Source organism: Rhinolophus sinicus, linkage group LG11 (genome assembly GCF_036562045.2).
Source record: "Rhinolophus sinicus isolate RSC01 linkage group LG11, ASM3656204v1, whole genome shotgun sequence".
Classification (NCBI taxonomy): domain Eukaryota; kingdom Metazoa; phylum Chordata; class Mammalia; order Chiroptera; family Rhinolophidae; genus Rhinolophus; species Rhinolophus sinicus.
In genome coordinates, this window is record NC_133760.1 from 61,146,982 (window position 1) to 61,163,246 (window position 16,265).

The 16,265-nt window shown below is 37.5% G+C and overlaps 1 protein-coding gene across 13 annotated transcripts in view; it reads left to right on the forward strand.

Annotated features, from left to right (window-relative positions):
• DGKI (diacylglycerol kinase iota) overlaps positions 1-16,265 on the forward strand; it is a 376,792-nt gene that overhangs the window by 239,714 nt on the left and 120,813 nt on the right. For 9 of the 13 annotated variants that reach the window (XR_012490351.1, XR_012490352.1, XM_074315319.1 and 6 more), the window contains one exon: positions 4,197-4,259. The exons of the other annotated variants lie outside the window; for them this stretch is intronic. Coding sequence is in view for 7 of the 9 variants with exons in the window: in XM_074315319.1 (XP_074171420.1) it covers positions 4,197-4,259 (63 nt within the window). In the remaining 2 variants the exon portion in view is untranslated. The remainder of the gene's footprint in view (positions 1-4,196; positions 4,260-16,265) is intronic. 13 annotated transcript variants of the gene reach the window in all.

The window sequence follows — 16,265 nt, forward strand, 5'->3', positions numbered from 1 at the left end:
GGTGCCATATCTCACTGCCAAAACTTGACTTCACCTCTCCTTCTGAGATGGCATATGTTGAGGAACCGCACTAGGCAGGGCTCTTAAAACGTTTCAGTTTTTGGTGTCTGCTTCTAAGTCTGAAGCTGGGGGTGACAGATCCTCTCTCCTCTGCTTCCTCCTTTCTCAGAGTCACTCTGGACTTCCCCGGCACGCTTCTTAGATCATTATCCAGAGGGCCCGTTTAGTTGTATCTCTTGTTTTGTTTAGGTTTTGCAGCTAGTGGAACGCCTAGATTATTTCTGGTGCCTTGACTTTCCATTAGGTTGAATAGACAATTGCTTAGTTTATATGTTAAAAAAGGTAAGATGTCAGCAATCATATATGGTTAAACCATATTCTTTCTAGAAACATTAGAGTTAAGCCTTGAACCATTCGTTTGGAAGAAATCTCTGAACTCCTAAGGGAAAAGCCATCTCTGAGACAGCACTGTAGCCCAAGTTGTTTTGGGTCATGTGTAGATAGTTTGTTAAGAAGCTAAAAGTTCTTAATATCTGAAGGCAAAGAGCTTCCATTCTCATGCCTGGGACTTCAATATTGAATAATCTGACCGGACATGGAATTGGTTTTAGGTATTTAGTTTCAAGCTCCTCTTGCCCTGAATTCGTATTTGTATTTGCTCAGTAACTATATTGTTAAGAATTCACTTGGGCTTTCTTCACACATAAAAATAAATATAAATTTTTTTTTTTTGTACTCATGATACACATGACAAATGCTATGATGCCATTGATTTATCTGGGCAGAGGTGTTCAAGAAGCAACCTTAGATCATTTCAAGGCCTATGTGACATGACGATAATAACATGCTTTTCTTTTTTTAAAAGAACACGTATAAAACTTTAAAAGTAACACAGATATTCAATACTAATTATGAAAATTATTCAACACTATATATTTTTAGAAAAATCAATACCGATAGCCTGTTTTCAAAGGAAAGCATAATACCTCATTACCCTATAACACTTGTTCACTAAACGACTTTCTCTCGCTCACTGATCTTATCCAGATTCTGGGATTCGATTGCTTCTTTCTATTTCAGTAGAAATTCTTGTTTAGAATTCTAACTTCTTCCACTGGATTTCCAAGTGGAATTTCCAGTTTAAAGCAGTCTGGTCATACGATCTTTTTATAAGTTTTCTTCCACCTTCTGAGTCTGCTAAGATTTTCTCTTTCAGCCATGGTTCTATGAAGTTCACTATTACAGCCAAGTCACAAGGAAATCATGAAAGATGATTACTTCCTTCCTTCATTTTTTCCATCCTTCCTTCTCTTTTTTTCCTTTGTCCCTTGCTTATGTATTTATTTATTTTTTTTACTAAGACTATATCTTTCTTCTGTTTCATTTGCCTGTTTTCTTTCAGAAGAAAGAGAATTGGTCTAAACTGTCTTAAGACTTTGAGTTTAAAATCCTGTATGGTGTGTTGTTATGGGGAGGGGAGTTTTTCAGTCAGAAGAGGGCAGCTTTTTCAATTCATCATGTTTCCCCAAACAACTCACAAGTTTGCCCTTTCTTTGAGAGATGACATCTGCACCCCAGGCTTCATCTGTGGCTGATAAGCTAATGAGTCTGAGATTGTGTCCTCAGCAAGGGTTTCTTCTAAAAACTGAAGACTCACACCTAAATACCTTAGTTGACATCTTTACCTGGATATCTCATAGGAACCTCAGAATACATGTACCGCTACTAATGGGCTTACTATATTTCTTTTGCTTTCTCTCCTGACCATCCAGTGAGCCCTTTTCATTCACATTTGTATGAATGGACCCACCATCCAATCATTCACCATGTCCCTGGCCGCTGGAGTCCTGTCTGTCACCTTCGGTTTCACACATTCACTGCATTCTTTGAAATCTACCTTCTGTTTATTCCCCACTTCTTTAACTCTCACACCGTCTATCCATCCTCTCCGTAGGTTACCTCTCGGTGGCACTGGTGAAATGTGCTTATAATGCATTTCTTTACTTCCAGTGTTGCTGTCCTTCACACAATGTCTTTTCCAAGTTGCAGTGACCTTTCTAAAACTATAAAGCCCGTAGTCCTTAGCTTTACAGACCTTCCTGATCACTGAATTCTTCATCTTCCCGTGCTCCCGGGACGATTGCTGTTTCTGGAGCACTAGGCTGTCTTTTGCATCACCATGTTTTTGCACTTCTGTTGCTCTTCTGTTGCCTTCCTCATTTCCTTTTCATCTGCTGACTCTCACTCAAGTTCAAGACTCCACTGACATATCACTTTCCCTAAGATTCCTTTTCTATCTCCTTCTCGACATTCAATATACTACTCACTGCTCCTATTGTGCTTTTCATTACATCCATCACACTATTTGTCAAAAATGGTGTGATCATTGGTTTATTTGTCCCTTTTCTTTGTTCTGTCGGAAGACCTTGGGATATTTCCTCTTAGGGTCTCTGGTACCTGTCAGTGGGTGTGAGACTCATTACATGGATCAGATCTGTAATGTTCTGTCTGTTACATTTTGCAGAAATTATTTCTAAAATAACAGGAGTATAAAATCTCATGAATATAAAAATAATCTAGGAAATGTCTGGATGACACTTTACGATAACTAGTGGAAGGATTTCAGGATCTGATTCACATGGATACCTGGAGGAATTCCCATGAGAAACAGTTAAATAGTAAGCTGTTATGATACTACTAGAGCTTCATTTATGCAAAAAAGAAAAGATAATTTAAAAATAGTTTTTCATTTATAATCCCATTTGTTATTACTATATATGTATATATACAAATTGAAAGGCTAGGCCTCATTTGTGTTCAGTACCCCCCTACCCCCCACCAATTGGTACTGGAGCATATCTCGTTTTATTGTGGCTTATAAATCCACTCAAAATATGAACTCCAGTAAATACCTTCCCCAAAAAACATAATAGAGGAGATCTATCTCCTCTAAGTTCATATTCATGAACTAGCAATGTGGTAGCCAGATACATTTGATTATACTCTCTATTTGGAAGGCACTTCAGAAAGAGATCAGAAATTTAACATTACTCATGTGTTTTGGGAGAACTTAAGCGGGCTGTTACCCTGAGTTCACAGGTAATTAAGACTATGTTGTTAAGGGTGATTGTATTGTCCAAAGGCAAGTTTTCTCGTTGGCAGACTTTGAATCAGGCAACCAGAGTCCATCATCCTGGTTGCTGAGTATTATTGGTTACAACTCTTAGTCCTTTAAGAACAGGGAGTTACTTCATGGGTGACTTTATATGAGAATTTACATGCCCAGGGGGAAATATGTCTATTGCAGCTATAGTGAAACTGTTCAAATCATCTGAGAGAATGGAGAGAATAATTATGTCAAAGTCAGGAAATATGGTGTTTAGCTTCTGGAATTCTGCATTTTGTCTTTTTTAATAGCCACTCAAGACTCTCTTCTGTATAAATGAAGAGACAAAAGGGAGAAGTCTATGGTTTCACTCTTCTACCAAGAATATGAGTGGAATTACAGCATCGCTGTGGTGAATTTAGGCTTTTGGGGGATTACCTTTGGAGTTCTTAAAAAGCCTTCGGTATTTAAGCAAAGGAAGTTAAAGTTCTTGCTGAGTCACTCTTTTCAAGATGGTGGGCTTTTCACATGGCTGTTCCTACAAAGCCCTGGAATCATGAGGACGATGTTCAGGGACGAAATATACTTTGACTCTCCTCAAAGATAGTTGACTGTACCAGCCTACCCTTCGTGTGTGCATGCATGTGTGTGTGCACACGCGTGTGCATGTATGTGCATACGTGTGTGTGCGTGCATGTGTGTGTAGGCGTGTGTTGTGCCTGTGTGTGTGTGTGCTTCCTCTCCCTGGATGTCCCGAGTGACCTAGAGCAGGAGAGGAATGTCACCGCTCCTGCCCCTGCAGCCCTGCCCAGCTCCCCCCTGCACCTGCCCTGTGCTCTGCCCCGAGCTCCAGTCTGCAGCTCGCCTCAGAGCCAGCCCCTGCCGTGTGTCCTGCTGGCTTCCTCACTATCACCGGCTTTTTGGATTATTTTCGTGGCTGGCTTGATTTTCCTTTTCATTCACTGTTGGGCGACGCGCTCATTGAATTTCTGTTTAAACTTTGTGTGTCTCTCTTTCTCTCTCCTGGCTTGTTCCCTGTCTGTCCACGCTGTTGTGCTGTCTTCGCTGCTCATTCCCTTGCTGCCTCTAGTCTCCATCAGGTGCAAGCTGCGGACCTGCGGCGAGTGTCTGCCCCGCCGGGCTCCTTCACCATGTGAGTACAAAGCCGGTCAGTTTTTACAGTTTCTTTCCCCCTCGTCTCCCCGCCAGCGTTAGCTGACCAGCCTCCTCTTCCCTCACTGGCCTGCTTCTCAGATGAAGAACCACCATCTTTACTCTTTCTTTGCTTTGAGATGGAGCTGTGAAGTTCTTTCTGTTCTATTTGTCTCGTTCCTTCTCTGAGTTCACAGTTTAATTTTTTCCCATAGTTGCATGGGGTTGTATAAAATTGCATACAAAGCACTGGTGTTTATGGCAAGTTGGTAATGCCGCTAGACCATTCTGTTATCTATGGCTCAGGGAGGACTCTGAAGAGGTACTTGGTGACCTTGGTTTGTGGACAGACCCCTAAAATTAAGTGTGGAGTTTTGAGTGTATGTAGCTGCATCTGTGCATTTTTTTGGATCAAGGAAGCATAGCTATAATAAAAGAGCAATGAGCCCAAGCTGTCATTGAGTTAGCAAAATGTATGTTATACACAGTAATTTGTACTTAATGCACTCTATGCTTTTTTTTTCTGGTGAAAACAAACAACAGGAAAATATGTTTTATAGCACTTCCCTTCGAGACTTTTTTATGTCGTGGCCTCTGTCTTGTTCATCTTTCTTTTCTCTGTCTTATATATACTTAGCTGGATTAATTGTTTCAGGTCCTGTTACAGATGCTTTACGTATGTTAACTTATTTACTCTCCAACAACCCTCTGCCATATGTGGTATTATTATCTCCAATGTGATACACGAAAAATCTGATGCACTGCAAGGTTAAGTAACTTGTCTAAGGTCACACAGCTAATAAGTGGTAGACTGGGATGCAAACTCGGGCAGTCTGACTTCAAAGTTCACGCTCTTAATGATTTATAATCTGCCACCATTCATCTGTCAGGGTCCTATGTATTTCTCAGGTCCTGGATGAATGATTGCTTTTTAAAATAATTCTTCTTTGATTCTTGCTGTTAGAATTAGTTACATCCTCCCTGGAGCTCCCTATTGATGTACTTACTATAGTTCTCAAAGTTGAATAGATTGATATGAATTACATTAGCTATATCTCCATGTGTATCCCATACTAGACTTAGGCTACTTGAGATCATTGACCGTATCTTCTTAGGAATCTTTGTGTCACCAGCCCTGGTCACAGATCTTAACACAACATGTTCTGAAACTAAACATGATTGGTTGTTGGCTGGTTAGTAGAGTGATTGAAAGAATACAGGTCTAAGTTGAACTGTACAATATCGAACATCTAAGGATATGCCAAAGTGATTCCTAAAGTTCAGTTATATATATCTCACTTTCAACCCTAGTTGTATAGATACACATTTATTTATTTAACAAATATGTTTTTCAAAAATGTTGTTTTTACACCTGCTCTGTGTCAGACACTGTTCTGTGCTTGGTATCTAGCCGTGAGCACAGCAGAGAACTACCTTCATAGGACTTAAAAGTGAGTGGTCAAAGAATCAATAAGAAAATAGCATTTAATTTTCAATTTGGAGGCTATTGCTGAGGTACATTCTGTGTTCTGCATAAGGCCTGTTAATAAACTTAGGTAGATGGAATGGCTCTCAGTTGTCATTATTTTCAATGGCTCTATTTATAGAGTTCAGAGAGTAATCAGAGTATCAACAATGGAAGTGAATGTGATATTCATATTTCTATCACTGTTTAAGTTTTGATTGTGTTAAGTTTTAGTTGTGTGTAAATTAAATGAGGCTTTTTTTTTTTTTTTTTTTTTCTTATTCCAGGTGTGTATGCTATATAGTCAGGTAAATTGTTAGGTTTGTTTTGATTGGCTGTAACAGGCAGGATACATGGATGTGGCCACTTTAAAACTCGAGTATTGATCTAAAACGTTTTATATTATATGTTGTATATTAAATATTAAACATTATAGGTTTAATATCGATACATGTAACTGATGAAATATTTATGTAATAAAAATATACTGAATTTGAGTGTTATTTTTAAAATGAGAAAACCATTGTCAAATAGAGCAAGGAACATGGAGAAACTCCAAGCACAACAGTGAGTATTGTGTCTATATATCATGGCAGTGATAACTTAGCTTTGACCCTTTCTCACGCTGCTATTTGCTATATTTAGCAGTGTTTAAAATTCACATTAAGTTGCTTTTGTCCTTATGAAAGTTAGGACTCCCGTACGTATCTAATATGTAATCCTTTGCAATTTGCCTCCTTAACTGACCGTAGCAACTTTAGGATTTATCAAAGTTGTTGCATATATGAATAATTTGTTCCTTTTTATTGCTGAGTTGTATTCCATTTTATGGATGCTTCCGTTTATTTACCCATTTACTTATTGAAGGACATCTGGATCTGGGTTTTTTCAAGTTTTGGGAAATTATGACTAGACCGGCTAGAAATATTAATGAACAGGTTTTGTGTAAACATAAGTTTCATTTCTCTAGGTTAAACACCTAGGAATGGGATTCCTGGGTCCCATGGTAAGTATATGTTTAACTTCATAAGAAACTGACAAACAGTTTTCCAGAATGGTTGTACCATTTTGCATTTCCAGCAGCAATCTATGGGAGTTCCAGTTGCTCACATTCCTGTCAGCACTTGGTACTGTCAGCATTTAAAAATTTTAATAATTTAATTCTTTTTTTTATAATTTATTTTTTTAAAATTTATTGGGGTGACAATTGTTAGTAAAATTACATAGATTTCAGGTGTACAATTCTGTATTACATCATATAAATCCCATTGTGTGTTCACCACCCAGAGTGAGTTCTCCTTCCATCACCATATATTTGATCCCCCTTACCTTCATCTCCCACCCCCCATCTCCCTTACCCTCTGGTAAATAATTTAATTCTAATGTGAGTGTCTTTTCATCTGATTATTTGCCTATTTTAGAAGCATCTGTTCAAATCTGGATTTTGTCAAATGCTTTTTCTGCATCTATTGATATGATCATATGGTTTTTATTTTTCATTTTGTTAATGTGGTGTATCACATTAATTGATTTGCGGATGTTGAACCACCCTTGCATATCAGAAATGAATCCCACTTGATCATGGTGTATGATCTTTTTAATGTATTGCTGAATTCTGTTCGCTAATATTTTGTTGAGGATTTTTGCATCTATGTTCATTAGAGATATCGGCCTGCAGTTTGCTTTTTTTGTAGTGTCTTTGTCTGATTTGGGGATCAGGGTGATAGTGGCCTCGTAAAAAGTGTTTGGGAGCCTTCCCACCTTCTGAATTTTTTGGAAGAGCTTGAGAAAAATAGGTGATAATTCTTTTTTGAATGTTTTGTAAAATTCACCTGTAAAGCCAGCTGGTCCAGGGCTTTTGTTTGTTGGGAGATTGTTGATTACTGATTCAATTTCCTTGGTGGTAATCAGTCTATTCAGCCTTTTTGTTTCTTCTTGAGTTAGTGTTGGAAGGTTGTACGCCTCTAGAAAATTGTCCATTTCTTCCAGATTATCAAATTTGTTGGCATATAGTTGCTCATAGTAATTTCTTAATTCTTTTTTGTATTTCTGTGGTGTCTGTTGTCACTTCTCCTCTTTCATGTCTGATTTTATTAATTTGGGTCCTCTCTGTCTTTATTTTTATGAGTTTGGCTAAAAGTTTGTTGATTTTGTTTATCTTCTCTAAAAACTAACTCTTGGATTCATTGACCTTTTGTATTGTTTTTCTGGTTTCTATTTAATTTATTTCTGTTCTGATCTTTATTATCTCCTTCCTTGTACTCCCTTTGGGCTTATTTTGCTGTGCTTTTTCCAGATCCCTTAAGTGTGAAGATAAACTGCTGATTAGTGATTTTTTTTTTTATTGTTTAGGTAGGCCTGCAATGCTGTGAATATCCCTCTTAGGACTGCTTTCACTGCATCCCATAGATTTTGAGTCGTCGTGTTTTCATTTTCGTTTGTCCTGAGATATCTTTTGATTTCTTCCTTGATCTCATGGTTGACCCATTCATTATTTAGTAACATGTTATTCAGCCTCTATGAATTGGTGTGTCTTCCAGTTTTTTTTTCCCTATAGTTCATTTCTAATTTCATAGCACTGTGGTCAGAGAAGACAACTGGTATGAATTCAATTTTCTTAAATTTATCAAGACTTGTTTTATGGCCTAACATGTGGTCTATCTTGGAAAATGTTCCATGTGTACTTGAGAAGAACGTGTATTCTGCAGCTTTGGGGTGAAATGCTCTGAAAATATCGATTAACTCCAACTGGTCCAATGTGTCATTTAAGGCTGTTGTTTCCATATTGATTTTCTGTCTGGAAGACCTGTCCCTTGTTGTCAGAGGTGTATTGAAGTCCCCTACTATGTTACTGTTACTGTTGATCTCTGTCTTTATGTCAGTCAATATCTGTTTTATATATTTAGGTGCTCCTATGTTGGGTGCATAGATGTTTACTAGGGTTATGTCCTCTTGTCGGATCGATCCCTTTATTATTATACAGTGCCCATCTTTGTCTTTTAATCTATTCTTCATTTTAAAGTCTATTTTGTCAGATATAAGTATTGAAACTCCAGCTTTTTTCTCATTTCCATTTGCATGAAATATCTTACTCCAACCTTTCACTTTCAGCCTGTGTGTGTCTTTTGATCTGAAGTCTCTTGTATACAGCATATACAAAGGTCTTGCTTTCTTATCCACTCAAACACCCTGTGTATTTGATTGGAGCATTTAATCCATTTACATTTAAAGTGATTATTGATAAATACACAGTTATTGCCATTTTTTAAATTTGTAGTTAGATTTTCATCTTCCTTCTGTTTAAAGAAGCCCTTTTAATATTTCCTGCAATGCTGGCTTGGTGGCAATAAATTCCTTTAGCTTATTCTTTTCTGCGAAGCTATTTATCTCTCCTTCAATTCTAAATGCTAGCCTTGCTGGATAAAGCAATCTAGGTTGTAGGCCTTTGTTTTCCATCACTTTGAGTATCTCCTGCCGCTCCCTCCTGGCCTTCAATGTTTCTGTAGAAAAGTCATTTGATAGTCTTATAGGAGTTCCCTTGTATGTAACCCTCTGTCTTTCTCTTGCTGCTTTTAGGATTCTCTCTTTGTCTTTAACCTTTCCCATTTTAACTATAATGTGTCTTGGTGTGGGCCTGTTTAGGTTTATCCTGGTTGGAACTCTCTGCACTTCCTGGGCTTGTATGTTGGTTTCCTTCATCAGGTTAGGGAAGTTTTCAGACATAATTATTTCAAATATGTTCTCAATCCCTTGCTTCCTCTCTTCACCTTCTGGTATTCCCATGATGCTCATGTTGTTGCGCTTGATGTCATCCCAGAGGTCTCTTAAACCATTTTCATTGTTTTTTATTCTTTTTTCTTTCTGTTGTTCCATTTGGGTGATCTCTGCTAACTTGTCTTCTAAGTCGCTGATTCGATCCTCTGCTTCATCTAGCCTGCTGTTAATTCCTTCAAGTGAGTTCTTTATTTCAATTATTGTGTTCTTTAGTTCTAACTGGTTGTTCATTATGATTTCCCTATCCTTCTTTATGTCATCGCTAAGCTCCTTAAACATTCTTATCATCAGTGTTCTGAACTCTGTCTCTGATAGGTTGGTTACCTCTATTTCATTTAGTTCCAATTCTGGAGGTTTCTTCTGTTCTTTTATTTGGGACATGTTTTTTTGTTTCCCCATTCTAGCTGACTCTCTGTGTTTGCTTTGATGTATTAGGTAAATCCACTAGGGTTCTTAGTTCTTGCTGGGTTATCTTATGTAGTATGTGTCCTTTATATTTGACTTGCACTACTTCCTTCTTCTCCTCTGCATGTGCTCCAAAGGTGACTCTTGTGTTATGTATATTGTCCTGTTAAAGTTGATCTTTAATTGCTTTTTGCTTGTGAGTAGGTGGGATTGACTCCTAGGCAGACTAGTTGTGAGACTTGGCTCTGCCCACAGCAGGATGTTCTGCTGTGTGAGGGTTGATCGCTTAAATGAGGCTTGGCCTCTATGGGCTCTTGTGCCTGTAGAGAATTCCCTCTGGGTGTGTCACTTGTAGGTCAAACCTGGTAATACTCTGGTTTGGTCTGGAGTTGGCCTCTGAGTGTGTTGAATCTTGTGCCTCTTGAGCTGGGCCCTTCAAGTAATCCTCATACGAGTCTCTTACCTGTTCTGTGTGATGAGCAGAGAGTCCTTTGATGGCTTATAGGTGTTCAATTTGTGGTAAGCTCTGGAGCAGAATTCAAGAAGTCCGCCTCGCTGCCGCCATTCTTATCAACAGTATCTTTTGTAGAGCGAAACTTTCAACTTTTAACAAAGTTCAAGTTACCAGTTTTTTCTTCATAAAGCTGTGTTTTGGTGTTATGTTCAAGAACTCTTTGTCTAGTCCCCAAAGATAAGTAAAGAAAAAAGATCGGAGACATCATGCCATAATATAAGAGCATTTACTACATGTCAGGCAGTGGTCTAAACATTTTACAAACATTAACTCATTTAGATTTTATTTTATTTTTTTATAGCTGCATTCACTGGGGGGCAGAGAACGATGTGTGGCTACCCACCTTACCCAGAATCAGTTCTCTACTGCCTTTTAAAGCAGAGAGCTGTCACACTGTATTCCCTTCTTATGCACTGCCATTACTTGGAGACTGCCATAGCTGAACTCAGCAAAACAATTCTGCAGAGAAAACACTATGTTTTGAATTACCATCAACATATGTTAAATGTATTATGCCATCTTGCACAGCAGTTACAATTTGAACATAAACACGATGTTTCCCAATGCAAAATTGCGTGGATTTGTCACCATGGGGAAGACAGAATTAGGCACAGATCCATGAAAAAAGTGTGAATTATCATATTTGACCACAGGCTGAATATAATTCAGCATTCTACAATAGCTATTGATAAATAACACATCTTGGTAAAAAATGAAATTAATTTTTGTTCCGAGAAGAAAGGGAGTTTCAGTAAGAGAAATATTTTTGACATGTCTGTTTTTTATTGTTTTTTTTTTTTTTTTTTAAGTGGTTCTGTTTTGGGTTGAGTTTAGGACTGTTATTGCTGAGAAACTACCAAGCCAAGGATCTTCAGTCTTCATGACTGAAGAAAACCTAAGTTGGTCATAGGTGCTAAACATTTGCATGCGGGCCACTGAAGTAAACGAGCGGAGCAGATCCTTTGAAGGATCTGCTTTCTAAAAATTCCTTAATTCTAATCACATCAATGGTGTTATTTTGACATTTTCTTGAATTTATGTAATATGCTAGAAAAGGTCTGTTTCTTTTATTTATTTCATACTGGCCCTTTAATTCAAAAATAAAACTCAATCTGCTTTATTCAGAACCCTTTGTCTTTTCCTCTCTTCTTTCTATAAACTCCCTTCGGCCACACCCTGGACTGTTATCAGGGAGAAGTAAAAACATTTCCAAAGTAGAACTTTACATGCTTACCTTAGCAGACCTGGGTCAGCTTGGCTTCCGGAAGAGTGTCTGGGGCAGAAATCTGTCCAGATTCTGATTCATGGATTATAAATTTGGGGTCATAGTTTCTGGACCCAATATCAATTGTGAGGGTACCAAAAGGGCCTAAGCATTCAAAAATTGTGAATGTATTAGTTGTTAATGTTTTTGTTATTATTATTCCATCCCTGGGTGATTATCTCTGAGCAGTAAGATTATAAATACTTTTTATTGGCTTCCTATATTTTCTGATTGCTTTTAATGCACATGCATTGCTTCTTTAAAGATGGAGAAAAGCAAAAGATAAAGTTCATATTTTTAAAAGAGCAGGAGAGAATTGCTAAATTCATAAAATCGAAAGAAATGTCATTTGTTCAATCCTAGAGTCAGCTAGGGAAGCGTAAGAGTTAGTTAGCTTCAGGCTTTCAGAAAAGCAAACTATCTGTTGTCTGAACCTCTGAGCAGAAAAACTGCTAAGCTTCACCCATCTTCTTTCTTCTTTTCTCTCCCTCCCACTGCCATATTTTCTGGGTTATCTTTCTAGTGATTTCACTTTCCACTGTCTACGGTTTCTTGACCTTTAATCAGGCCAAAATGTCATGCTTTCCTTTCTTTTTATGCCACTTCTCTCTGCTGGTTCCATAAATCAGATACACCAAATGGGAAACACCAAAGAAAAGTAAGAGCTACTTGGGCTTTATCTCATACCAGTTTTCACACTTGAGCCCAGGCCACATCCCGGATAATGGCCGTTTTTCTCCCTGTGTTCTGTGCGTTTCCCCTGAGAGTTTCCTCACTCCACTGCTCTGTTCCTGCTCTGATACCTAGAGGGGTCTAGTGACTTAAAAAGAAAGGGCAGCAGGAGTGGACAAGATCTCTAACTGGGGTATCTTCCTCCTTATTCTGTAGTATCCCCGTCCCCCCCCCCCACACACCCCTCTGGTAACACCCTTCTGTGTTGACGATCTGGGGGAGCCCTCTTTTGGTCTCTGTGTGATATTGACCATGCATTTCAGTTTCTCAGATATGAAAGAAAGGCAGTTAGTCCTGGGATTTCTATCAGCTTTGAAGTTCTGTTTGCTAAAGTTCAGGGTATGACCCCAGACTCTATGAAAATCTGCCCCAAAGGGATCTAAGGCACGAAGTAGGCAAGACTTCCCATGAGACACCACAGGGTTGGACTTTATCTATAGTACCGATCACGGAGGCCAGGCCCTGTACCACTTCATTACACTTAAGAAATCGCTCACCATAGTCTAAGAACACTAGTGGATTTTAAGTACTAAGCACCTTGAGTTCTGGTCCAGTTTAACATGCCCCTAATATTAACACTATATGTGGTAATAATTGCTATTATTTCCATTCCACACGTGAGAAGAGTGAGAATAAGAAATATTGGAAAACTTGCCTAAAATCATGTGCTATAAAGTGATTAACACGCAGTGCTATCTGCTTTGAAGACAGCAGTTAAGATACTGAAGTCTATTGTCAGTATAACTTCTGGTCATTTTCCTGGGTGTGTGTGTGTGTGTCTGTGTACACTTAGTCATATATGCAATTTATATATTTTAGTCACATCATACTATATAGACTTCCCAGCTCTTTAAGAAAATGTGGAGATGAATAATAACAAAATTCAATGCTCAGTGTTTCAAATGTGTGAATCTTTAGTATTATTGGTTTGCAGTTCAAATATTATTATAAGAAAGATGTCAGAATGACAGATCCCAGTTAAAATTAAATTCCAGTACAGCTAAAGAATCTGGAGAGTCTTTTAGAATAATGATGGTGTTTGATCTGTGAAAAAGGCTTCTCAGGAAGGGTCACTCTCACATCTATCTACAGTGGGTGGGTGGCGCCTGCGTTCTTCTCTTAGCAAAAGTAAACACAGATCGCAGAATCTGGAGCACTTATGTAAAGGCGTAACACATTCAGGACTCCCTCAGCATTTAAAATGGTATCTCTTCGCTTTTAAAATGAGTTTTTAGAGGTGAATTATTCATGTCTGTGTAGGTGTAGAACCAGTCTTACGAGTCAGCACTTCTTGCATCGTGGAAGGTCACTTCAAAGGTGAAGTGAATATTTACTCAAGTGCTGTTGGCTTGAGGTGCAGGCCATAGGAAGGCTGTATGGTACAAGCCCGTGTCAGGGGTAAGGAGAGTTAGCAGGAAGGCGTGGGTATAGGATATGCACCAGGCTTACTGGGAGAGACCTAAGTGGGAAGTCAATTCATGAATTTTTGTTTGTTTAATCAAAATGAATGGAAGACAATCTGATCTTAGAAATAACATTAATTCAATAAACATAATAATAATTTTTATTCTATTCTATATACTTTGACTTTTAAGAGGAGAAGGGGCGATTCATGTCTGAATATTCTGAAGAGCATTCTCAAGCCAGCAGAAATTTCCAAGTCAGGTTGGGATTTTGGAAAGTGAAAATTAGATTCCTCTCATTCTTCTATTATGTATTTTTTTTTTTTATAGACAATACTCATAGGACTGAAAATGTGTTAGTTTTCTTAGTGTATCTCTTTAGTAGTCATCTGTATTCACTTGCTAGGGCTGCCATAACAAAGTACCACAGACGACGTGGCTCAAACAACAGAAATTTATTTCCTCACAGTTCTGGGGCTACAAGTCTGAGACCGCAGTGTTGGCAGGTTGATTTCTTTTGAAGCCTCTCTCTTTGACTTGTAGCTGGCCATCACCTACCTTCCTCTGTCTTTACATTGTTTTCCCTCTGTGTCTGTGTTCTAATCTCTTCTTATGAGGACACAGTCAGAATGGATTAGCGTCCACCCATATGACCTCACTGTAACTTAATGTCTCTTTAAAGACTCTGTCTCCATATACACTCACAGTCTGAGCTACTGGGATCAGGACTTCCGCATTTGAATTTGGGGGGGACACAACCAAGCCTCATATAACCATAACAGCATCCTATTAGATAAATTTGAATTTTAGTTTTATTTTTTCCTGCCACCAACTATGTGAAGATTGAACTTTGTGCATATCACTTACATTAATAATTTAATTCCTTTAAGTCTTTTTTATTAAATGGTATAAGAAGGTCTGAAGGACATTGCTCTTTTATTACAGCAGATTCTCAGTATTAATCATGTGAGTACATTAAGGTTATTGACCTGTCTGGACCCAACTTCATTTTTCTGTAAAATAAGGTGGTTGAACCCAGTATGAGTTTTAAATTTCTATTTGGATCTGAATTCCTAAAACATTATTATAATAAAAGCAACTATAGAAATACAGACTATACATGGAAAGGAAGAAAAGTAATTTTGCTAGTCTTTGTGAATAAAATATTTATTTACAAATGGACTCTCCATCCAGAAAAACAAAAAAAATAACTAAATACTCTTAGAAAGTAGGCATTTATATTAGTTAGATACAGCACTACAATTGCAATGTTATTAATGGATTTACTGCATTCAGAGAGAAGAAGACAAAGAAACAGTTCAGTTTTTACTCTAGCGCTGCAATAATAACTAATATTATATTCTGCCATAGAGTAAAAAGAGCATATCAACAGAGAAATCTAGACATTTGTTTTGAGCATTCCAAGGAGATGTTTATGTTGGATTGCTTTGCTGAGATGGACATAAATTTCAGTATGCATTTCATTTGTAGGAGAACTTCAATTTAATTATACCAATGCGATTGAGTTTTCCTGGTCTTTCACAATACCCTGAAACACGTGAAATGAAAAGAGAGTACATTTTTAAAGGCATCAAAGGAAAATACTTGTTGATGCTAGATTTAATTAATCCCCAGAATTCCTCATCACATTTTGTGTCAGCAAGTGAAAATCTGAGAATGAATTCAGCAAGTTCTAAAGTCATAGCTAAGATATTTGACTAAAATGAAAGTGACATTAGAAGAATTACAAATGGAACCAAAAGGCCAAAGCTTTTCAGCTTTATATTGTAGAGAACTGTAATCATTTTATTTTTCTTAATCATTTAGATTCTACTGCTCTCAAGAGAGGTGATTCATATCCTCTAATTGGGACATAAATAAATAAGTCTTTTAGTCTGATGGTATTTTGTTGCCCAGGCAAAGTAAAATAATTACGTGTTTCCTTGAAGAAAGGTTCTTGGCTTATGAATATGTTAGGATACTGCCTTTGGTAGAGACGTGATCTACTTTAATATAGCAAGTGAAAGGATAGAAAAAACTGGGACAAGCAAAAATACCCCAAATTATTTTCACATTCTGTTATGATATTCTCAAGAGAACCCATTTTTTTCTTTTTCTTTCATTATTTCCTGTTAGTATTGGTAGATAATAAAATGTTAACTAACTAACATTTTAACTAGTTAGTTTGCATTTGTTTATTCTTCATCATCCAAGTAACTTAATTAGTCTATAGCTAAAAATATATGTTAAGGAACTATTTTCTCAAGTTTACCATCAAATTTTACAGTTATTTTTGTTGGTTAGTAGTTGTAGTGATACAAATGGTTTTTACAAGTTCTCTTGTAGCAGTGTGTGTTTATTCTGTCCATTCTTACAGCAACAAGAAGAATGGTTCGAAAAAAAAAAATCCTTTAGTCATTGGGTCAGGAATTAGTGAAAGGTGATGAAAA